The 25377-nt window shown below is 48.9% G+C and overlaps 1 protein-coding gene across 1 annotated transcript in view; it reads right to left on the minus strand.

Annotated features, from left to right (window-relative positions):
• PRICKLE2 (prickle planar cell polarity protein 2) overlaps positions 1–19862 on the minus strand; it is a 108825-nt gene extending 88963 nt beyond the window's left edge. Inside the window, exons 1-2 of the mRNA XM_074914311.1 lie at positions 19821–19862; positions 19344–19429 (exon numbers count right to left, since the gene is read on the minus strand). Coding sequence (XP_074770412.1) covers positions 19344–19429; positions 19821–19862 — 128 coding nt within the window. The remainder of the gene's footprint in view (positions 1–19343; positions 19430–19820) is intronic.
• Between the last annotated feature and the right edge of the window lie 5515 nt (positions 19863–25377).

Consider the following 25377-nt stretch of genomic DNA (forward strand, 5'->3'; position numbering starts at 1 on the left):
GCTCCGGGGCTGGCACAGACCTGTGAGCAGCCTGGGAAGGTCTTTCCCTCTCACTCCTCGGTTTCCCCACCTGGGTCTGAGGACGGTGTGACCTCATCGAGGGAAACTAAGCAGGTTCAAAGCAACCCAAGCGAAGTGGTCCCCCATGCAGGGGCACCGAGCCCTGGCAAGTGATGCTGCAGATGCCAAAATTTCGTGTGGGCTCAGAGGGAGAACAGACACAATTCACAGGACAGAAAGACACCCAGGGCCATTGTACACCTACAAATCACACTTGGCTTAGAGAGTCCCCAAGCTGAAAATACTTTGGGTGTGGGAGAGATCTGGAGAGATGTTCATGCTGTTCTCCTCATCCCAGTGCTGCCACAAACCGTCCTGTCCACCTGAGTCACCTCCTTCTCTCCAGTCTCAGGTTGGAATGCGAAGCTGAGCACAAGATCCAGAGCATCTCGTAAACCACCAAATTACTGTTTGCCTGTCTGGTTTTTTAGTAGAAAGAATAGAAACACTATGTTTGAGGAGTCATCCCTTTTGCTTCCAGACACTTGTCAGACCTGTTTTTTCCCCCCAAGCTTTAGCAGGTTACGAGCACCAAGGAAGCTTTACCAAGGAAGTTTTTCAACCCAAGCCTAACATTAAATAAAGCTCACATTCACGGGACACTCTACATCAACCCAGCAGGGACATAATGTGGCATGAGGCATTTGCAAAATCCACTCTGGAAACCCACAGAGGTGCTTACAAAGATATCTACCCTGATCAAAGTGATTTATATTTTTCACAAGTGAGCAATTCGCTTACTAGGAAAGAGACAAATTTAATTTTTAATTTGATCTCCATCAAAACAATATTTTCTTGTTGCTATGACAGCTGAAAGGAAAACCTCTTACCTCGGTGACAGCCAGCTAACGGCATTGCCACACGTCCCCCAGCAGCAGTAGCTCAGGGAGGGAACGTAGCCATGTGCATCATTTTTGGCTCTCGGCCTCGCTGATTTGATGGGGATTTTTAAAAGGACATACCAAAGCCAAGGACTAGAAAGCCTCTTTGGAGAGGCTATGGGGAGATAGCTACAAAACACGGGGGCCTCGTAACACCTGTGGGACTAGGGACCCACCAAAGCCCCACGGATCCTTCTAGGGACTTCCCTGGGGTTCACATCAGGCTCTGGGGACCAGCTGCCCTGCCCCATAACCCGAGCTGCACCTCTAATCTGAGATGCACAATGCGGGGCGGGGAAAAAAGGACATCTGCTGACCATCAGTAGATATGGCACGAGTCCAACAACAATAACAGAAAGGGCTTAAATACATAACCGTTTCTTTTCCTTACACTCCTCCTCCATGGCTACCAGCCTCGCGGTACTAAAGAAGTGCCCTGATGAATAAATATCTTCTTTCCCTTAGCAACAGTTAGCAACAGAGTCAAGTTCTTTTTTTTTTTTTTCCCTTGCTCAAAAGAAACACATCTCAAGCTAACACAGACGATTTAAACGGCAATAAATATAGGACGTGGGTGTAATCAAAAATCGCTGAAACGCAAATCGCACTTTTTAGCCTGGGTTATTTTAATGCACAAGAAGAGCTGCCAATGATCTGTAGAAAGAGCACAGAGAGGGCTAGAGGGGAAAGGAAAAACATAGCAAGATTTTGGGGGAGGACAGAAAGATACTGTCCATTCCTCCTGAGCAAAGCCCAAGCCAGGAACAGTGATGATACCCTGACGTTTGCCTTCAGCCTTTAGTACAATTTGAGCTTCTGCAGCAGATTTCTCTGTCTACAAACTGCAAAGGTCACATATAGTCAAAAAAATCTGTTAAACGCATAACCCCGACGCACAGCAAACGTATTCTTTTCACAGCTCTATTCCTTTAACAGTTCATTTAAGACGTCTGCCTTGCATTTTTCCATTTGGTGTTGGGAAAATGTTTTCTTTCACCTGGCGTAGAGCCCGATTCAACAGAAAAAGAAAGCCCTCCCCGTTTCCATGGGGCCCTGCAGTATAAGACACGGGACTAATTTTACCCTTAACTGGGCACCTTTTGGCTCTGTCACCAGGTATTTCATCCCCTTCCCTTTTATCCAGGCTCTTTTCCTCCCTTTGGCACTTAGAGGATGAGTTAATCTTTTGCTGGTTCATGTTGCCCTTTCCCCGATGCTACTGGCAAGGGCAATCCCCTGCCACCACCTCTGCTTCTCCAAGTGTCACCAAAACCCCCCTCCCAGTGCCCACGCAAGCCTTCTCCCTGCAGTCCTTCCCCATCCCACCTCTCCAAGACTTAGTCCCAAAGAAAGCAAACCTCTGCTGTCACCATCCCAGCAAAGAAAGCGCCATGAGACGTGGATCTGGCTGGGGTTTTTGGTGCCACCTTGCTGCTCTTTCTCCACCAAGAGAAATATTCCAAATTTTCATACAAATCACAATGCCTTAAACAACAGGAATCGCAGCTAGGCCACAGAATGCAGCCTGGTTTCTACCCAAAACTGAACAAAGCCAAGTATCACTAATAGCAAAACAAAACTGTGGCATGGTCCTGCTGATAAGGCACTGCTGGAGGGCAGCAAGAGGGCCTGGGGGTTCCTTGGGGAAAACTGGCTCTTCTGGACACCTGGCTCCAGGGATACTGGGGGAGGATGGCGGGGAGATGGTGATGGAGCCAGGCAGCCCCAAGGCGCCCAGATTTTATTTCTCTAGAGACCCAGAGAGATAACAGTGTTTGGTTCCTGCTGTCTGAGTTTTTCAGGATAAAGGAGTGTTTCAATGTTGTTTGGTTTTGGTGGGTTTTTTTTTAAATTGAAGCTGAAGGTGGTAGAAATCAGCTCTCCAGCCGAGGAAGCCCAGCTCCCCAGATGACACTGCGTAACACCACATCCCCTTCCTCACCCTGTTCTAGTCCAATAATGGAAACCTATCAGCTGCTTTTCTCTAAATAGCTATTGACTTCAGAGAAGAAGTCCTTTACCTGGTGATGAACTGAGAGCTGATTCCCATCTTACCCACCGTCAGGACAAGACACCGTGCTGTAACGCACATCACAAGGCCATCCTGTACGGATTTGTAGCTAAAATGATTCGGTGGAATGATGCCGCCTGAGAAGTGGGCTGCTTCATGTTTATCTATAATATGTAGATATTTAAATCCCTAAGCCTGAAGTAAAATAATTTAGAAGCTCCAGCTATAAAAGATCTTCTCCCAAATCCTCATCACTTTTCAATCCTAGTCTCAACACATTATATTCTTTCTGCATTTAATGTGCCCTTAAGGTGGGGATTAGGTAGGCATTTGATTATGTCTTTTATGTTTATAGCAATTCATTTCCAAACCTTTACAAACTTTAATTAAATGCTACATTTTGACTGCCTCGTCCTGAATTGAGAGAGAGCAGCAGAGAAAAATCTGTCCTCAAACAAAATTTACATTTCTAAAGCACCTTCTTCTGTGCAAGCACCTCGGGGCTACCGCATAAAATCATCCTGAGCTGCCTTAAGATGTATCAGTGCAGACATCAAAGCAGCTCTAATACTGAGCCTCATGCAGACCCGCAGACAGCTGAGATCACTACATTCACAAGCAAGAAATAAAACAGCTCCTGCCAAAACCAACCATCAATCCCCTCAAAAAGTGTCCATGGGGAAAGCGAGAGCAGCAGCCAAACTTCAGCAGTAAAAACCAACCTTTTCCTTGGAGAAAGGTTGAAGGAAGGGGCCCGGTAGCCAAAAGCATGGTGGTCGGCACAGTGCTTCATCCAGCCTCACAGCCAGTTTTTTTGAGCATCACTATCCAGGAGAGGGGACATCACTGTGCCTCAGTGAAGGCAAACGGGAGCTGAGCATCCCCAGCGAGGAGGGAGCTCAGCTCCCTGGAGCTGGGAGTGACCAAGCCATCTCCAAAGGTAACATCCCTTGACCATAAAGACGTCCAGCGATTGGGAAATGTAATGCCATGTCTTTAAAATCTGGACCCTTCTCTTAAAGAGTTGGTTGCCGTCAGGGTTACCCCATCCCTGGCTCAGTGAATGGCTATGCACCAGCATGCATCATCTCTGCGGTCATTTCACAGAGGGGACAAAGTCCAAAATCTGTCCCTGTTCAGTATTTAGGAGCAGAGAGATGGGATTTGAAGCCAGATTTTAATTGCACGTTGGAAATTGGGAATTTGTTCCATTTTAAAGTCTGGGTGCAGCATAAACCATCCTCAGGAACTGTCAGATCAAAAAGACAGGGATGTCATAAGATTAGCTGAGCTCTGCAGCTTTGCCCTTTGGGGCCAAGATAGAAGAATGGTATCAAATTTTTATCAGCTCAGAAATTCAGGCTTAGCTTGAACACCACCATATCTCTGCAGTCCATCAGAATAAATTCAAACCGCACAAGGAGAATACTAAAAAGATTTAGTTAAAAATCTCACAGGTTGGGTAGCATCGAGGTCAAAGCTGCAGACACTCCTGTGCACAGACGTATAAAATGTTGAATTGGTAGCAAGATCTCCCTTTTCTGCTTTCCTGCAACTCCCTGCCTCTCCCTTCAATGATATGAAGGGGTTCAGGCTCCAAAGATGCTGTGCCTCGTTTGCTGCCTTCCCATCCTACAGGCTTCAAGGTGGAGATGAGATCCCTGCAGCATGAAATCCACCCGAGCTGGCAGGGCACCCGAGCTCCCTGTGCCACAGCCCACTTCAAGCCCTTTTCAACAGCTTGGGGGGGGGGGGGTTGAATCATTGATCAGGCTTGTGCCTGCCCTCTGTGCTGGGCTGAAATTTCACTCGTTGGGTTACCATGGTTTGAACCACCACATGTGCATGCACCATCCCGCTGCTGCAAACTCATCCATCGCTCGCATCCAGAGAGCTTAACTCTTCCTGGATTGCACAAAGGCATTTCCCAGGTCAGGCCAAATTTGGGGTTTCTAGCTGCAGTTGTTGCCACTGAAAAGCATTAAGAAGATGTAAAGCTGTATTTTACCTTGCCTAAAATGCCCCGCAAAAGCCAGACAGTTTTTATTCGAAGGCTGTCATCACAGGTCTCACACTGAGGATCACTTTCCAGGTCCCTGGGAAATTCATGGCCTGTCTCCCAATGACTTCCCCAGGGCCAGGATTTCACCCCAGAACTGAAGGAGCTCAGGCCAAAAAGAAAGTTTAGATAGTTACTGTGTGTGCTCAAAGCAAGCGGCTGGAGCAGAAAGCCAGTGTTTAACAGCACTAGCAGCCCTGCAAAATTTTACAAGACACAACCCTCACGTTAGAGGATCCATTTCTTTCTTCATAAAATATATTAGGCCTTTCCACAAACTCCTTTTATTGGTCCATTTGGCTACTCGCTCCTTTTATGAACTACTCAAGTTCCCGGATCATCTGGAAAAGCCCAGGAAAACGGCCGATCTGAACCATAACGACGTGTTAGCCATCGGTAAAAACCCTCACTGCTACCATGGCTTGGGCACTGTGCGTGAAAGCACGGAAGAGAAAAGCCAGCAGACAGGGCAGCTGGATTTCATCACCTGAAAGGAAGCACACAGCATCTTTTTAACCCGTTTCTTCTTACTGCCTGGAGTCACAGATAGAAATACTCTAAAGGTGCCTTTCACCTCAGCCCAAAATCCACTTGGCAGCAAACAAGCGGTTAAGACTGGGAATATTTTTTTTTTTTTTTTACCAGCCTCCTACATCTCTTCCATGGGGGGTCCTTTAATGGATACAGTTAAAGAGCAATCTTGCAAGGAGGTCCACATGCTAACATAACAACATATTTTAACTGTGTATTTAAGTAGTTTCATTTCTATTGACATTGGCTAAGGTGAGTCCTAAGGCTCGTTGGTCTCCAGCACACGGCTGGGCTGCCCGCAAGCGCAGCCTTTTGAGCTACACGTTGCCAAATCTCCTTTAACGACGACAAGCTCCTGCAAAATATTTCATAAGCATCATTTCCCAAGGAGCTGGGTGCCTGAAGCAGTCAGTGTGCTAAGTCCAGTGTTTTGCTGCACGGTCAGCGCTGAAAAAAGACCAGTGAAGCCTTACAAGAGAGGAAAAGCCAAGCAGCCTGAGCAGAAATGTGTCTGGCTCTGCACATCTGCTCCTGCCCAAAACCCTGGAGCCCGTGGGGCAGAACCAAGGTCCTGCAGTCCAGGCTGTGGTGTTGCAACTTGCTTTTGCTTTTGGTCCCAATCCCAGAGCTGCAAGAGTTCATTCCCAGTAGCGTTCTCCCAGTACCTCCCAGCCCACCAGCCCAGGCAGGAGCATCTAACTGGTGGTGGCAGCATCAGGCTGTTCTCCCAGCTTCAAAATGTGCAACGCAGGAATCGCCTTAATGGGACGAAACACCCCTTCCCCGAGCCCAGCGCCAGAAAAGCAATTATCCAGGCACATCAATAGAACAGCGTTTGTACCCTAGCGAGAAGGTGCTTTACAGCACGCAGGCCAGCTTGTTCACTTGAAATTATTCACATATTTCATGTCTTAGCTGTACCAAGCTCTTGTGAAACAACCAGGCAAAGGTGAACGCTGCTTGGGATAATCCTGTGGGGAGGCTGTTTTAAGCCAACAAGAAGCACTGCTGCCCTCCCAAATAGCAGGGGTTATTTTAAAAATACGTACTATTGTAATCTTGGCTTGCTCCCTACCACCCAAATCCACTTCATCTCCAATTAGCACCCATAATTGTAAGGCCCCTCCAACATTTCCATGTTTCTCTGATCATTGCAGTCCACAGATGCCCAGTAGCAATATACACCCGGCTGTTTATTTGGCATAAACTGGTTATCTTGAACCACATGCCCTCTCACTCTTGTTCCTAGCCCCATATTTTATACAACAGTGTTGACACTTCCAGCCCCCTTGTGGGAGTATTGCTTTGAGAGATTTAGATGAAGCCCGATCCAAGCAGCTTGCTGGAAGAGACAGGAAATATGAATTCCTCTCGAATTAATGACTGATATCTGAAAATTCAGCATGGCATCTTAACAGTTTCATCAGGAAACACATTGCCCAAAGCATGGCACAAAATCCAGCTGCCCTGAATATTTTAACAGTGCCACAGCAAAGCCAAAAGCTGAGCACAGACACTGGGGTTCTTTATGCCCTCTTAAACGAAATACAAGGTGCATTAAGAGTTCAATGAGAAACATCTCTTGGTAGCATCTGTGCAATAAGCTACAGGGGGAAAAAAAAAAAAAAAGAAAAAAGTCCATTTCTGTTGGAAAAACCTTATTACACGAGGCGAGGCCCAAATCTCCAGGCCTGGCTCTGGATAATGAAGAGCACATCTCCGTACCTGCAGGATGGGATCCCTCACTAGCAAGGAGGCATGTCATCTTCCAACCAGCCATACTCCCTCCAGCCAACATCCAGCCCTGCCACCTCAGCCCTGGGGTCAGGGCTGCTGCCTGCTCCATCCATCAAACTACTTCAAGTTTCCTTAAACAGCTGATAACTTCTAAAGGAGGGGATGAGAATCATCACAAGGACTTTCCTAAGAGCCCTGCAACTCCACCAGCCTTGGTGCTACCTGGAGTGAGACCACAGCACTGCAAACTCCAGCACAGAACCACCCAGCCCTCAGATGTGCCACTTCTTTTCTAGGAGGAAGGACTCATAATTCCACGTACCCTGATATTATCTGTCTTTCAAGACCCTTCCTTGGTTTGGGGTAGTTCCCAGCGTCTCAAGATGTCTCCAGACCCTGCGTCTTTGCAAGGAAGATAAAGATTGCAACCCTTTGCTAGTCAGGGCCTCTTCATTTTCCCCTCTCAGCATGCTGCAATCCCCTCCGAAGCTTAGCGTAACACCAGGCTGAGCATTAATCAACACAACATGCGCTCCATCCAACTTCAGCAACCACTACGAATATTTAAGTTTTATATTATGTGCTGGGATTATTTTTATACATATGCCACCCTGCGTCTTTTTATATACACACTCGCATACATATATAAGCAAACACACACACAGAGGATTTCATTTCTACAAAACATAATTTAAACACAGGGATTTTTTTTTTTTCCTTCAGGCAGCCCTGAGCACCAACCTCCCAGCACAGCGATGGCGAGTGCCCTCTGCTGTACATGGATACAAATGCTTCTTTGTTTAAAAAGAAGATTTATTTATTTATTTTAAAAATACTTATAACTTTACTTTGGACAAAATATTTATTAAAATTACGTTTTAACATTTTGAGCGCAACATGCAATCCTAATGCCACGTGATTTCTTCTGTCATACTGAAAGATTCATGTCTCCTATAGGTTGCATCAGCAGAAAGTAAGTAGGCTGGGCTGGAACTACATGGGGTACAGTGTGAAAATGTTTTATTTATACCTTTGAAAATAGAAAAGGGAAATCAGAACAAACAATAGAGCTTTATTATTCCGGCATTTATCAGATAGCCTTCACACTTCAGCAAATCGCACATCTATTAGAGGTACAAGCTGAAAACTATCACACAGCAGCACAAAATCATTTTTCTTTTGTAAAGCAGCATTGTTCCTGCTACTGGAAGGAAAGATAATATTAAAACATATTCAAATATATGTATTTGAAACCGCTACATCTTGTAATAAATTATGCACTTGATATTAAAAATCCAAGCTACACTTCACAAAACCGACTTAAGAATATTAACTTTTATTGTCTTCTCACGTCCCAGCTCTCCTCAAATCTGACATTTAAAGGAGCTGCACTTCCAGCAAGTAGCCTTTACGGCACTGAATGCAGATTTAATATGGCACAGACACAGCTCCATGATGAGCTTTCCCATTTGTTTGACAGGTGAGAAGAGAAAGGGAATCAGCCTCGTCCCATCCCCACTGCCACTTCTTCAAATGTTGCATAATCTTAAGCAAAAGCCTGACTATGGAGTGTCGGGTGTTTTGCAAAAAACAGGGATTAAATCATCCGCAAAGAGCCGGGGCAGGTTACAAGACAAGCCCAGCAGCATCTCTGAAAAAGGGTCCACCTCAACCCAAGGCAGATGGGTCAAAGACCAACCAGGTCTTCCCCCACGGAGCAAACCCTGCCACGATGAGCACCTGAAGGCCTGGGGAGGAGGGAGCAGTGCTGCGTGGTATGTGAACCTCAAAACCCCAGTTACTGCCATCATCATGTATTTTTTCCCCTCTGTTCCACGCTCCTGCAGAAGGAGATGTCTTTTTTTAACCTGTCTCTGTGCAACACCTTGGCTCCACAAGCGGGGCCCATCTGCTCCGCAAAGGTAGGTGGGTACACCTCCACACGGCCCTCGGAGGGTGTGAGGGGGTTGGCGGGGTCAGAGCACCCATGGGTGCACTCCCCAGCGAGCGATGCCCAGGCCCCCAGGTGCTCCCATGCAGCCACCCTGTCCCCGTCAGTTGATGAGCTGGTTGCCGACCAGCACAGCCACACCGGCACAACTGGTTTCCCCATCCCTTCCAGTGACTCACTCCAAAAACCTCTTCATTTCAGCATTTGTATTCACTCCACAGCTTGGATTTCCTAGAGGAGGCAGTACCCAGGAAAACAAGCCTCCTCTTACGCCCTCCTGTAAATGTGTCCACATGAAGCTGATCAAAAATATTCCAGTTTATTTTTTTAAATGAAATCTTTTACCAGCATTTTTTTTTCCAACAAAATGTTGGTATTTTTTATAACTTTTCATCTTGCTATTCTTAGGGATTCTTGTCCTAGATTCCCCATCTTGGTTGAAGGCCAAGCATCACTCACAGAGCCAGAGGGAATATAAAAGCAATCTTTCTAAGACGCTATAGAAAAGAAGAAGAATTGGACCCTGGGAGTCAATTCACTTTCATGCCTTGGGTATTTAAGGATCAAACATGCATTTGTGAGCTGACACAAGGTAAAAAGGTGGCTTTGAGACTTTAAGGCGTCTAAAGCATCCTCTGAAAGCATCTTTTCACCAACTAGAGTGCAAGAGAATACCAGGAGCAGTGAAGCATCCTGGAGCGTGACTGCCAAGGCCCTGGGGACAGCCAGTGGAGGGGACAGCCCGGCTCACCAGCCACTCCTGATGGCACCACGGGCACGGAACACTTGCAACCCCTGCTCTGCTTGCAAAGCAAACAGCTGAAGGCAAGGAAACAGGAACCACCCAAGACACGCTGGGGAGGTTTCCTATGGTTACTGCTGCCATGGAAATATTTTTTTTGTTGGCTTGATCTAAATAATATCTGGCTCCATGGCTGCAGAACGCTTCCTGCAAGGTTGGGTTGGATCCTTAGACCTGCACCCCACTACCAGGGTGCGACCACGTGGAGCACTGGGTGCCTCCGAGCTGACCCAGGAGCATCCCAAACCCAAGCTGCCTGGGGCCTTCCTTCTGGCCCCCCCAGGGCCCATGGCTTGGTTTCAAGAAGAAGAGGAGGAGAAAAAGTGGAAGGGGGAGACTGAGGGGGGGGGGAAAAAAAAAAAAAGACATCTTTTTACTAATTGCTCACAGCTGTGTCCAAGCAGCTCCCATTTCAGCTGCCAGGAGCTGCAGCCAGCGGGGAGCGCCCTGGGACGAGTGGTCCTGCTCTCCCCGATGGGCTCCGGAGCAAGAGAAATCCCTTGCAGGGAGAGGGACTCTCCTCCATCCATCCACAGGCTCTGCCTAGGGATTTCAATAATTATATTTATATACTCTCCTTATCAGCAAGAGCAGCCATTATGTCTTTTATCACCGCAGCAGCAGCATCTGCACGAGGGCAATTGATAGGGGATGAAATATTTCCTGCGCTGGCTGAGTACAAAGTGCCTCCCTCCACGGTAAGAATAATAATTGTAATACTTAGCTCTTGAAGTGTTAAGCTCTGGCATCAGGGCCCTGCAGAGAGCAAAGAGCCACACACAGGGGATGAAACGGCCTCTCCAGCAGCAGAGAGAAGCACCCCGAGTTTTATATATGCCTCTTGGCTCTAGCATCGGTGAACCCAAGAAAGGCTCTGGCCATCAGCTGCCTCAGGGCTGCACTGATGCATGCCTGCAGCCTGCGAGGACATGACAACCCACGACAAAAAGGCTCTTTACAGCCATGCTTGCGAGGCTTACCCTGAAATTAGTTTTCCTCGCATCAGACAATTCTGCTAATGTTACAAATTCCTCTGACATTAGATAGTGACCGCAGAGATGCTGCGCGTGCGGGTAAGAGTCCCCAGCCCGGCTTTCCCTGGCCACGGCTGGGAGATTATTCATTGGAGAAAAAAGCAAATATCCAAATGAGCATCACGAATTGCAAAACCATCTGCCAAAGGTCTCAGCTGATACTATCGGTTGTACTTAAGCTCGGTGATAGACTTACAAGCCAGACAATGAAAACGCAATTGATTATTTGAAGAGTGACTCACTGGTGTAATAAGGATGGATTACTGGGTGGAGGGAAGAATGTCTTTGAAAAAAAAAAAAAGACTACAGATTGACTTTTTCAAGGCAAACAGAAAGGGAACAAAACCTAAGAAAAACTCTTGAAAGCACTGAACAGCCCTGTACAGCAAGAAGGGCAGAGCTTGGTGGGTGTCAGCCAAATAGCTGCGCCCCAGCCCCCTTCAGCTGAGGATCTCGGGTACCAGCCTTCATCCACCCAATTCAAATTTCTTTCCAAATTGGTGGCTGGGGAACTTTTTCTTTCACATCGCACCGTGCTCGTGACAAAGGCCTGTTGCAAACCCTCTATTAAAGGAGTAGGAGCTTTCCCTCCCTACTGAACACGTGCCGCACACAGCACCACCGGGGCTCTGTGCTCTCCGGGGGGTCGGTGGGACGCATCCTGCGGGGAGAGCAGACTCTGTGCTCCCGTGGAGCCAACAAGGAGGACTAAGGAGGCTGAGGCAGGCCAGCAAAACTCAGTGAGCAGATGGGGATGCCAAGGGCAGGGATGACAGCCCGACTTTGTGTGCCATGGGACTGACGTGACCCTTCATCTCCCACCTCCTTCCTCTCACCACCTCAGCAAAGGCTTTAGCGACTGATTTACCCCACTACCCTGGGTTTGGGGGGATGCACAGGGAGCACAGGACCTTCTGCATCCAGCAGCACTGAGCTGTTAAATCAGTTCACCATCACCCACTAAATCACACCCTACACAGCACCGAAATCCATAACCTCAGCCTCCAGCACTGAGAGCTGTCTGCTTGAAGGAGATCCCCGCTGCAAGTCAATCCATCTCGCTGAGTTACACAGGTCTGTCTTGGGCAATCCATCTCCAAAGGCTCCACAAAGGAGCTGAGCTTTGCTGGTGGCTGGCAGCACAGTCCCACTGCCGAGGCACGGGGAAAGCCTGCCTCCGGTTTGGCTCCGGGATGGCAAACCCCACTCACTTGTACCAGGCAGATAACATTTCACTCTTCACATACCAAGAAGCAGCTGTAGTCATTTTTCCAAAAACTTAGCGCAAAAAAACCCCACCAACTTATAAAAAGATTTGTTTAGTCTACGAGTAAAATATCAGGTAAAGTCAGAATCCAGTGGTTGTCTGCTCTGCCCCCTTGATCATCAGTGTCATTCACAATTACTCCAGAAACAGAGTAACCCCCTCCCAAACCAGCCCAAAACCCACAACAGCTTATTAGTGGTTTTTCACCCCATTCATAAAACTAAAATTGCACAAGGCTGCTTCAAAACAGACAGAAAACATACCCACACTGGCCTTTCTCTGGGAGAAATTCTGCTTTTTCGGCTTTTGCCGGCAGCTTAGCTGCGATGGAGCAGGGCAGAGCCCGGCTGCAGAGCAACTCCAGTTACAGCAGCTGCAGACTAGGGCTCTGTGTTTAACTGAAATTTAATCAAGAAGTGTCTCAAACTCCTTTGAGTTCTTGCAACACAATCCTGAGTGGCTTGTAAAGGACTTCAAACAGGCTCCCCGGGCTTGCCCGGAAACAAGTACATACCTCACCTGCTCTTTTGTACATCGCATACAAAAAATTAAAGAATTTATTTTAGGCTTTTCGCCAGGGACAACACTGCCTCCAATATTGTAATGCTCTGTTAAAGTGGATATCGTGTCTCACAGCCAACACAAACAGGATACCTTATCGGTCTCGGCTGTTTCCAGTGCTGTTTCAGCAGCCGGGCACGAAGACGTGGAAGGGACAGGCCAAAAAGTTGTCGGGAGTTCCTTAAAAGCAACTGTGTGTTTGACATTTATGAAAAGATAAGATTGTCCCGGGGCAGGACAAAGCTGATCCCTACAGTACAACCCACCCAAACTCCCATGCTGATGGCCCGGCTGCCCCTTAGCAGAGACGCTGTGGGAACCATGGCAGCAGCACAAGTCACCACTAGTTTCCCTGCTCTTTCCCTACGGCCACAGGGGTTGAAAACTCAAGAAAAAGTAAACCCTGATTTTTCAAACGCTTACACAAGTGCTTAATCTTACAGGTGTGCGTAAATAGAACAGATGAAGTCACTTATGCCAAGCAAAGTGCCTGCTCCAGCATCCTCCCGAGCTGAGCTTCAGTGCGCACAGCAGCCGCCCATCCCTGGGCACAGAGGCTGAAGGACAGTGACTTTGTAAATCAGTAACCTGGCAGAGAATGACTTCTCCTTTCTGAAGCGCTTACGACAAGAAAAAAACCCCAACTAAACAAAAATACAAGCTAGCGATACCAACCCTATTGTGAAATGCTTTAAAAATCGGCAGAGAACACCCACCTCTGAAGGTTTTTGCATCCCCTCCACCAGAATGGCAGCCCCCTCAGGAGACCAGTCCCTGCCCACCCCTGGGGACAGGCACAGGTCCCCTGGGGACAGGAGTCCTCTTGGCCTCTCTGCAGTCTCTCAGGGACTCACCTCCAGCGCACCAGGATGGATGGCACTGGGATGGACCGCACCAGCTGAGTTTTGCCTGTTTCAGCAGGTTTCCCATCACAGAACTGATAAGACCCACTGGGCCCAGCACAGTTTGCCACAGCAGCGATGCGAGCATAAACCCATTCAAGATAAGGTATTGCTATTCTCACATCTCCAAAGCCTATCAAATAAACATGCAAGGAAGTGTGGAATATCTGAATCCTAAAGGAGAGAGAGGCACAAAGCATGTTATTCATGAAAGGGAAAAGCTGGGAGCGTGTGTGTGAAAGATACATAACCTATGAAAAATGCTGAAAACATATGGAAGCAATAATCTGTACTTTTTTTTTTTTTTTTTGAAAGTAGAAACAAATGCTGCAGAATTCAGTGTTATTCGTTCACGTGCTGCATTACAAATATTATTGTTTCTGCTCTCTGGATGAGGCTCTAGGCATCAAACTGGAGACCCAAATGTGCCCCCAGGAGGATGCACACACGAGCCTGCTGGGATGTCCCTCCTGCGGGCAGGGCCAGCACCAGGCAAACGCAGACTGACACTGCAAACACATGGAGAGTTTCTCATTCCTCACCACACATGAGCAGATAACGTCCAGAGCACTGGACAAACACACGAAGAAAACAAACATCCACTGCCACTAGCAACTCCCTGCCTACAGTCAACAAGGCAGAGACGGGAGTTGCAAAGCGACCTATCCACGATCACCCAGCAACCTCAAACATCTCTGGGCTTCTGGTCAACCACCTCATTTACCAGGTCACCATCTCATGACATACATCTCTATTTATCCTTGTCCATAGGTTTTTGTGATCCAGTGGTCAATCACAACTCTTTGGGCTGATGCTGTATCATCTGGGACCTCCAGGTGGTCTCTCCTGAGAAGCTGAAAAGTTTCTCATTGCAGGTGCTCCCAAATGCAACGAGGTCAGATGAGACTGGACTCATGAAGAACCGGCCACAGTAGATTACAGTGAGATGCTGAGTTATGGAAACAAATAAATGCTCAAAACAATCGCGTGCACCAAAACTTCACTTGTTAATATGGAATATTACCGATTAAGTCAACAGACACATAAATTTGCCTTGGAAGGCAAGGGCCAGGCACTATGTGCTGTACAAACACACGCCGCTGATATTAAGACCATGATGTGTGACAGCAGTGCATGAAGAAAAACAGATCTCTTCCCCACCAAAACGTGATTTCAAGGGACAAAGATTACATTGGCACAAGCAAGAAAAAATGTAAAACAATCTCACACTGAAACTAAAACCCCACTAAACCAGTCTTTGTCTTTATGTCATGTTTATTACTGTTATTTAAATGCTTCTGCAAACTAGAAGAATAACTATGGCAACAAAGACTTCTCCAAAGGTTTTCAGACACTATTTTTAAAATTATCTTATCTGCCACAGCATCTGAATGCCTTCCCTCTGAAATCAGCCGCACTCCACTGCCTCTGCAGGCTTTGCAAACCAGGTGGTACATCCCCCCCTCCTCAAACCAGAGCTCAAACACTGTCTTGAGATTTAGGTGTCCTGCATCTATGGTTTTAGCTGGTGTTTATGGAGGAGAAGGTAGAGAGCAGGGAACAGCAAGGTCTGTTGATTTGCAAGAGTATCGGGTTTTTTGCAAGCCTTTCTCAAGGAGCAAACAAACCATGCCTCTGTGTGCTAAACACATGCCAATCTCCCAACACGAAGGATCCGCTATTTTAAATACAGTACTAAGGCTGTAATTTTACTTCGCCCAGAGTAAATCCAAAATTAGTTCTTCACAGTAGGCTTAACAGCAGCAAAAGCCACTCGCTCCCTTCCTGGAGCTGCCAACCATTTGTCACCTTTAAGGTTTGCATATTCACACTAATTGCACCAGGACTAGGTTATAAATTCCCTTCCCTCCTCCCGGACCACCTCCCTCGAAGGCTTTTCTCTGCAAGACATTATGCAAAAGACACTGCTAATGGCTATTCATTCACCAAACTCCAGTGACAGCTTTATTTAATGCCAAAGCTTGTTAACAGGCTGAATGGCACACAGTTTAATGTAATGCAGATCTGATTAGAAAACAGCAACGGGGCTCCTAAGGAGTTGGGAGATTTTTATTGAATTTGATTTCACTTTTTCCACACAAAGCCACCTTTCAAGTATCGACCTGTATTAATGAGGATTTGGTTATGTACACCCAATTTCCATCCTCCAGATCGCAGCCCACACAGATGAACTTTTCAGCCCTTACGTACTTTACTGACAACCTACCATAAAAGAAAGCGATGCGATTAGAGAAGGAGTCATTTTGCTGTTCATGCCATGAGAAATTGGGGGTGATACTGGTTATAGTTTGACAGCCGCGTCCTTGCAGACTTCACGCCCAAGGATGATGGAATTCAATCTTCAGTGTTTTCAGACAAGCCACTTACTTTCTCCTCTTTGGGGCTAAATGATTTAAAACTGAAAATTGAATTTCTGCCTTACAAGAGGTCTGTGGCACGCAGGAGGTCTGAGAGCTTCAAGGGGGTAAGACGCAGGCAGTGGGCTCCGGTTTAACTGTCTATAACACGGGGTGTTTTCAATTCCTTGCTTCCACCAAAATAGTATTAAATACGCCAACACTGTTACAGGAGAATTCACCCACTACCTTGAATTTGAGATTATAATTTCAGAGTAAAATTAAGAAGATTCAAAAACAAACTCTAAAACCAGGGACATTTTTTAATTACTTCCCAATCCCCTTTCATCTTTTTGCACATGACCTACAGTACAGAGACTGGTTTTATTCTGAAAACAGTTCTGCAGAACACAATTTATTTTCAAGTGGTTTCCCTGGCTCAGGAAGTATGCATGCGCTTCCAGGAATGATAAATTCAACCAACACTCGAAGCCATCTCCCCATCTGAGAGAAGTGGCTTTTATGGGAACGTACAGGCACAGGAATCTTCGTCATCTAACAAAGCAATTTGCCTGCTTGATGGAGTAGCTGCACAGATCATACCTAAAATCACAGGTAACTAGAAGATACAGTCCTGCATAACTGCGTATCTGACAATGCCTGTATCGGCAATGGTTTCACTGCCTGCAAGCTCATACATTTTTTTTCCTTCTCCCTAAAGCACATCACCAGTTCCCATCTTTGAAGAAAAAAAAAAAAAAAAAAAGTAATTTACATTTATCAGCAAAACTCTGCTATTAAAGGATTATAAAAAGTCTTACAAATCTCTAGTGGCTAATTGATCTGGGTTTGTTTCCTTAATCTGTCGATCTCCTTGCAAACCCTTGTTTTCTTCCAATCTCATTCTGCACGTTAAAGGGTCGGTGAGCATCCCCGGCAGGAGCCGGCTACCCTCCCTCCCGCGCATCGGGCACAGGTTCCTGAGCATGTTTTTGACCTACAAAACTACTAATAATTTGCCTGCTTACATGTCCCTGGCATTAATAGACCACTGGCTAATAAAAAATGAATGTGCTTCCCTCTATTGTGTTCTGGCAAATAGGCTGCCTTTATTTGTTTTAATTGCCTAATTACTCTTATATTAAGGCAATTAAATGTGAATGCGTGCAGGAGGGCTCTTGGCTTGTCCAGTCCCTGGCGTAAGGTAACTTGGTGTAAGGTCTAACTTGGCATTGTAGCACACAAGATGTGTCTCCAGGGGCTGATCCCACCCGTACCCAAAGGGCCCCCATCCTTCTCCTGCCCCGGCGGAGGTAACCCCTTCCTTCCGGAGAAAAGGCTCCTGGAACAGTCCTCACGGTTTTAGCCAAAATCCTTGCCCGTGTCTGGAGTCCCTCAGAAAAGGGCATCCAGGAGACAGCAATGGGTGGTCCTGGCAGGCTGGAGCCTCCTGCTCCACCTCGTCCTGCATGTGGGGTTTTGCAGGACCTGGCACAAGCAGCACAGCGTGCTGGCGCAGAGGGCACAACCTGAGCAGAGCCACAACACCGCTCTCATCTGACACTCCCCGAGTATCTGAGTGTCGCTTCGGCTGGGCCGTTTGGCCTTTGGTGGGATGCTATCAAAATCCACTTAATTCTTCAAAATCCACTGGATAGTTGCACCCTCTGACATAACGACACACAAACTACAGCACCTCATAAATTCTCGGAGCAGCGGATAAATAGTTTTGGTGACCATGGCTTTTCTTCTTATCCTACATTTGAAAGCTCGCCTTGACTCTTTTAAGCATTATAAAGCACCTCTGCAATAACACAAGGAAACCTGGGACAGCTCTGGGATGCATTTATAAGCCCTGAAAAGAAGACAACTCAGGGGTGACCTCATAAATCTATTAATGCACACGTGGTAGATTCAGATCATTGGGAGGGTGTCAGGAGACCGCAGCTCCAGCAGCCCGGGAGGAAGGTGCACCTTCACCTTCTGAAGGTCTGAGGCAGGACACGATGCTCTTGGTCGTGCCACAAGCACCGATGGAGCTGGAGGACCACAGCCAGCCCCACCGGCCACCGCGCATCCCTTGGGGCAGACCTCAGCCCACAGACCGGTCCCACCGCACCCTGGAGCGAATACCACTGGGAATGATGGTTTACAAAGCTGAAGCTTAAGATACAACTCATGGGAATAAATCAATCCCCCTCCTCACTCTGAACCAGCGCTTTAATCTGCTGAGACGCAGCTCTGAGAAGTAGGGCAGAAGCAGGAGGAGTGCCAAGCGTGGCAGATGCTGGAGAAAAGGGTATACCCTATAAAATAAGGTTAAAAGGTCGCCAAGAGCTCCCTGGCCTATTAAATCCATGCACCGGCTCCCAGAGCCCACAGCCCAGATTTAATATCGCCAAGTCCCAGATCGCCCATGAGCAAGAACTCATTTCCAGGCAGCACAACGTGGGGAGGGGAGAAGGGGCTGATCCAGCACGAGGTCAGGGCTCGCCGTGCCTCGCAGGCACCAGCACTGTCAGTTTTGTAGCGACGCAACACAAACAGCCAAAAATACTTGTTCATTCCTACACCCCCCCCATCCTTTTCAACTGCTACATCTCTGCTTGGCATCACTGAGAGGGGATAAACCCCAACGGGGCCACAGGGGGAGGCAGGAGTTTCATGCAGCGGTTTGGTGCAACCCACCTCGAATCCCTTCAGCCCTGGTCCCCCTGCCCAGCCCAGCCCAGCCCAGCTTGCCCAGGCTGTCCCTGCCAGGCAAGGGCGGCTTCAGCCCCCGGCACAACCCGGGGCAGCAAGACGGGCCCCTGACCGCAGCGGGGAGCGGACGGGCTGCGAGGTGGTAATTAGCAAACCAGTTACCCCAGTCCCGGCTCTGGATCGGGCTGCACCCCACACCAGCGGCACGGGCACACCGCCGTGCTGCTCGGCGGGGCTGGGGAACCCACCCGTGTCTTGAGAACCACCAGCCAGAGCGGGCAACGTGTTGAAGACTAACGCAAGCGCTCCCCGAAAAGCCACGTCTGCGCCTCGGATGCGCACGGAGTTGGGAGGGAGCCACAAAACCCTGCGAAGGGAGACCCAGAGGGAGACCCAGCGGGGTCCTGCTGACCTCGGGGGGAGAGGGGGGGGTCGGGGCGATGGGGGACGAGGCGGTGGGGGGACAGGGCGTCTCACCGGGCCTTACCTCCACTTGTGCAGGGCGAAGCCGGGACACTGGTCCCCGCAGGTGGTGCAGGGCTGGCCCCGCTCCGGCTCCCCCGACGCCGTCAGCTGCAACAAACCGCAGAATCAGCCCCGACCCCCCCAGCTGCGGGACACGGGGGGGTGCCTCGGGGGCAGGGAACACGCACCTAGGGCTTGGGGGGGACGCCCGAGGGAAAGGGGGTGCTTGTGGGAAAGGGGCACCCGAACGGCTGGGAGAAGGGGCAGGGGAGGGAGCACGGCGGGGATGGAGGGGGGACACGCCCGGAGAAAGGGGCGCGGGGGGGGGGGGGGGGGGGGGGACGGGACGGGACACAGACACGCACCGCACCGGGGGCGCAGCCGGAGCGAGCGGCGGGACGGAGCCACAGGTTGGAGCGGGGCGGGAGCGCGCACCCCGCGGGACGGGACAGGGCGGGGGGCGAAGGGATAAACCCCCCCCCAACCTCCCGGCACTCACCGACCGGCCGGAGAGCCGCTTGCGGGAGCCGCGGCCGAACATGGCAGCGCCGCGCCGCGCTCCGCGGAGCCGAGCGTAGCCCAGCCCGAGTGCGCGGCAGCGGCCGCCCCGGCCCGCCCCCCCCCGGCGGCCGCCCCTCCGCCGCGCCGCGCTCCCGCCCCTTCACCCCGCCCCTCGGCCCGGCAGGCACCGCCCCGGGAGAGCCCGGACACCCCCCCGCCCCGGCTCGCCCCGGGCCGGCGGCTCCCAGCGCCCCTCTGCAGCGCAGCGCCTGCTGTCATCACTCCGCTTCAGAGTTAACAACCCTCCCCGGGCCCTTCCTGGCGCTGGCGGTTGTCCCGCCGACCTCGGGAGCACAGCGCTCGGCCAGCTCTGCCCGGCGAGTGCAGGGCGGTGGTTATGCTCCAGAACATGGGTGTTAATAACAAACCTGAGCTCCTGAAGAGCAGAGATGGAATTCTGCAGCACTGAAGTTACAGCTCTGAGCACGTTGCCGCCCATGCCGAGGGGTTTTGCTGGCACAGGCAAAGTCAGGGGGCAAAGAGCTGCGTTCCTGCTGGGCTTCTGTTCCCCTCCTCATGGAGAACAGATTTAGTCTACAAACACGAGCAGGGTGCAGGAGAAACCAACTCATGTGAAGTGTGTTTGCAGCCCGAGGTGCCAGGCTGGGGCACAAAGCACCTGCTACACCCCCAGAGCTCCCCCTGCTCCCGGAGCTCCCCGTGGGCCAGCAGGGCTGGTAGCCATGGGGCTGGGAGCCGTGGGGCAGCCCACACATCGATCTGCTCTCATCACACACACAATGCGCTACAGAGGGATCCCCAACAACCAGCCCGTACCCCTGGGGGTTTGCGATCAGACGGCACATCCGGCGCAAGGCAGAACAAAACACAACACAGGGAGAAGGGGGAGCGGCAAACACGCTCCGCGGAGCACGAGGGCCCTCAGAAACTTGTCCCCAGTCGGATGGAGCAGCTTCGCCATTAGCATTTCACAGCATCCCATGGTCGTGGTTGTTGGCAGATCCTGCCATCTCCTTCCCCTCCTTCCCTGGCTCTTTGTTCCTTTGCCTTGCTGCCTCACAGCTGGTCAAAACTGCAATGCTTTGATAATTTTTTTTTTTCATTTAATCAGTTCTCATTTTTGTCAATTTTTCACTTGTATCTTCCTCTCTAGGAGACTTAAATGAGGCCGGGAGCTCTGTGGTTGCCTTTTGAAGAGTCTCAGGAACAAAGTTCCGGGGAGATTTTCACTCTTTCTTCTCATAAATGCTGGGCTTTCTTAAAAAATAAAACCAAATCAAAGCCAAACAACAAACAAACAAACCCAGGGAATTTTATTGTGGAGAAAAATTTCTTTTTTGCAACCTTTCTTCATGTCAATGGGAAAATATCAACATCCCTCCCTGGTGTGTTTTAGAGTGGTTGCTATTTTTACTTTTCCAAAACCCTCCAGCTTCCCTCCGTTGCTCCTTCTGCTAAATTTCCTCATCATTTTCCTTCTCGGTTTCTCTCCCAGTTTCCAGCTCATACAGTGGTGCACGAATATGTTACAAACTCTCGAGGGAGGAGACGATCTCTTAAAATACACTTTTCACCACATGGTGGGCAACTGGTTGCAGACTGGAGTTTGACCTCATATTAAAACATCCCTACCTATAAGCCGTATCTAATGTTGGATACAGTAATATCAGGGGTGCTGAGTTACTGTTACCTCTACTGAAGGTCAGAGGGATTTCAGGGTAGGAGCTTTGTGCAAGAGAGGGCCTGAAAATCTCCAGCACTTTGGGTGTCTTGCATAAGATTCAGAATATTTAAAACTCCAATTAAAAACTGCCGAAATAAAAGCATTATTGGATACAGGACTTATAACAAGATTCAACGTGCTGTGGGAAATGCTTTAAAGGTGACCTGCAAATCCTTTTTAATTGCTTTGCTGTTGCAAGAGATGCTGTGTGCCCTCAATAACAGGGCTGGTGAGGACATCTGCTATAAGTTTAAAACAGCAAAAGTAAGTCAAAGTTGGAGGGCAAATTCCTTGGAGGTGTGGCTGTGCTGAATCACGGCTCCAGTCTTCTAATGAAGAGGCAGGTCCTAAATCGCTTTTTAAAACAAGGCAAATTGGTCCCCTCCCTCTATCCCAAGCTGTCCGTGAGGCCACCAAACTTGCCTGCCATCCTGTACAGCCTGTATCCTCCAGCCTCATTGCAGTAGATACTGCAGACAAAAGTCAGGGAAGGCTCTGAGCATCGAGGCTTGCGCCAGCGTGTTTCAAAGGAGAGGGAAGATGAGTGCTGAGCCTGGGAGTGCGGAAGATGAAGATAAGAGGGGTGCTCACTGCTTCTGCCCTGGAGGGGAATCTGGGAAAATCACGTACACCCAGAGCCATAAAAATATTCAGGTACCAAAGACTCCAGCAGAGTCAGGCCCTTAGTGACTCCTAGGCATGTGAATATCTCACGGGGACAGCAGTTTCCCTCTGACCCAAGACATCCAGGACAAATGAAGGGCTAGTCAGGAGGAGTCAATCTACATTTTAGGGATGCTCGGATTCTGCATCTACATAAGGAAACAGCCAAGCCAGAACATCGTCTCTGGGATGTATTTGGAAAAGGGAGGGGAGACATTATCTCACTGGCTCTTCTCTTTCCTCCCCCAGAAAAGCTGCCAAGAGTAAAGATCTCTCAGGAAATAAACTCCCACTCCCTTGTTCTCACTATGTTCAAAGGGGATGATGCACACATCTTGGCATGGCTGGGCAGGCAGGGGACAGCAACACACTCCAGCCCTACCTGTCCTACCACGAGAGGTACTTTTGAAAGGGGTTTTCGCAATTTTTTTTTATAAAAATGCAGATATTTCTCCTGAGAGGAGACAGACTCAGCTTGGAGGTGGGGGGTGTCAGATACTGCTGTCAAATAGGCTCAGAAACAGAGACACATGGGTAATATATGCCAGACAGTTTGTCTGACAAATTATTGTTTCTGCTGTCACCTAAATTGTTCCATACGTCATCTTCCCCTCCCATTTCTGTTTCAACCAAACCTGCCTAGAGATGACACTTCTTCCAGCCCTTCTCATGACTAAACCAGTTTAAAACCCACTTTGCTCCATTCATGCCCTGTGAGATGGACCCCTTTCCCTTTTGAGGTTATGGGTGGCTGAGAGGAGGGAAATGACAGGGATGCTCTTCTTTTCCTGCTCCCTGTTGTACCTGTTACTGCAGAAATATTTATGATTAAAATCATAGAGCTGAGGGAAAGGTAAAATGCAGCTCCTGTGTTAGCTTTCAGTCACAGGGTGGGTGGTGCAGGGGCTCCGTGCAGGAAAGCAGCCCTGGATGCAGGGCAGGGGCTGCAGTGGCCGCAGCATACCCAGACTGCATTAGCCCTCGGGGCTCAGCACCTCTGGTCACGAGCCCTGCAGAGCATCTTAGTCTGACGTGCACATTGTGCTATGCTTCCGGGTCAGATAAATGCACCACTTCAACCAAATTCATCCTCTGGCAGCAGCAGGTGGAAAGAAGAAACCCATATTGCCTCAGAGCTGTCCTGCTTGCCCAGTCCCAGGGTACGTGCCCAACCTCGGAGCTCTGCTGTCACCTTGTAGCAAATGCCCCACCACTGCATGGGGAGGAAAGGAGATGCCATTAGGGCTCTGCTCTCCCGGTGACCTCTGTCCCCTTTGGGACTTGGGACACCAACTTGAGCAATAAGCAGTGAAGTCACTTGTGTCCAAGCCCAGCGGGCAGTTCTTACCACCCAGGAAGAGGAGCTGTAGGTCTGTAGCAGTAGCTGCAACCAGGGGATGGGAAATATGGGACAACTTGTGCCACTGTGGAGCCTCTGCCTGCATCTCCGACCTGGCACTTCTGGATGGGAGTTTGCTGGCAGACACAACACTTCTGTGTATGGAGCCAGGAAAGTTTGCTAGTCCTTCCAGGAAAGTGCCCCCAGCTCTTCTCTTCCCCTGAAAACTGTGTCTCATGTTGGGAAATCACCTCCAGAATACTTGCAGAAAACTCTTAGCATCCCTCCATCATCTCTGACAGCCCTGAGCCTCCTATGGTCCAGCCCTGACCATCAGCAGCGGGGCAGCAGTACCACCAACAGAAAACGCTGGAGTAAGGCAGAAAGCAGCTCTTATTTTGTCTGCTGGACCCCTACATGTCTCCCCTCTGCAATGTCAAGGTGAATTTGTCTCTTACGAACCGAGTCAGTCCCCTTGCGGTTCCTCCTGCCAGCAGCCTGTGCAGGTGAATTACAACTCCACATGAATCCTGTTGCCATCTAGCACCCTGAAGGTAATAAATGTCTGTCAGTTATTAGGCAGTTATTGTCTGAAGCCTTTTAACAACAAAAGAAAATCTTTAAAAATGCCTCTAAGTGCCACAGCTGCTGAAGGAGTGTGCTAGGGACCAGGCATCTATTTTACTGATATCTTTTACACCAAGCCTCCTCCTTCCTGGGTAAACGTGACCCCATGAGGGTGTTTTAGGAGGGAAACAATTCAGTGTTTCCGCTCATTCTGGCTTCAAGATTTGCAATTACTGCAGGCAGAAAAGGCTGTGGATAAACCCTAGTTTGAGGTGGGGATATGGAATTTCAATCTGTGCTGTGCATAACAGGAACCCAGGCCGGGATGAATCATGCAATGTTACTTCAGTTTTAAATTTTTTTTGCACTGCGTAGGTTTTTCTAGGGCATATTCCATCAGGCACATACCGGTCAAATTCACTCTGAACATTCATTACACTGTTAGTCTGCAGTACACACACTTCAGATGTCAGAACCAGTAACAAAGTCGGCTTAGCAACTTAACAAAACCCTTCCATCATTTCTGCAGATCGCCATACATTTTCCGAGTGCTCTTTATCACAGCTATTTGACTACTATTTTTTTTGTTAGATTTGTCAGTTCTGAGGTATTTTGATTAAAACCGCACTGAGTAATTTCACCTTTTTTCCTTCATCAATACAGTAATTTGTAAATATCCCAAGAAATATTTTTTTTGTTCTCCCACCCAGGAATGCAAATGGCCATTATGTGCTCCCCAAGGTATCTCCAAATAACCCTTCTCCTTTTAACCTTAAGATTTTATTGTGTTAGTTGCTAGGTAACTGCTTAAGATTTATAGCCATCTATTGTTAATTTTGAAGGCAGTCTTCAATTTTCCCGTAAATAGCATTTGGGAGTTGAAGTCCACACCAATAAAAACTTGCAGCGCAGTCCCACTCCGTGGAGAGGAGCACCTGCTATGAAACGCAGAGCCAAGTGGATACATAAAGCTTACCCCACCACCACCCCCTAAAAAAAAAAAAAGGTCTAGACCCTCTCAAACTGCTGAGGTGCTGGAGGGACCCTGGGCTCCCCCGGCAGCCGCCCTGCTCCCCTCCCTCCTGCTCCTCTTCCAGCCCTCTCCTCGTCACTGTGGGCTCCTACTCCCTGAAATGACAGTGCTGCAGCTTTTCCCAGAACTGGATTGCTTTGCTGTCAAACTCAAGATTCCCCAGGTGCAGCAATACCTGGCCTCTCTTTGAGGAGAGGTGGGTGGCAGAT

Source organism: Athene noctua, chromosome 10, assembly GCF_965140245.1.
Source record: "Athene noctua chromosome 10, bAthNoc1.hap1.1, whole genome shotgun sequence".
Classification (NCBI taxonomy): domain Eukaryota; kingdom Metazoa; phylum Chordata; class Aves; order Strigiformes; family Strigidae; genus Athene; species Athene noctua.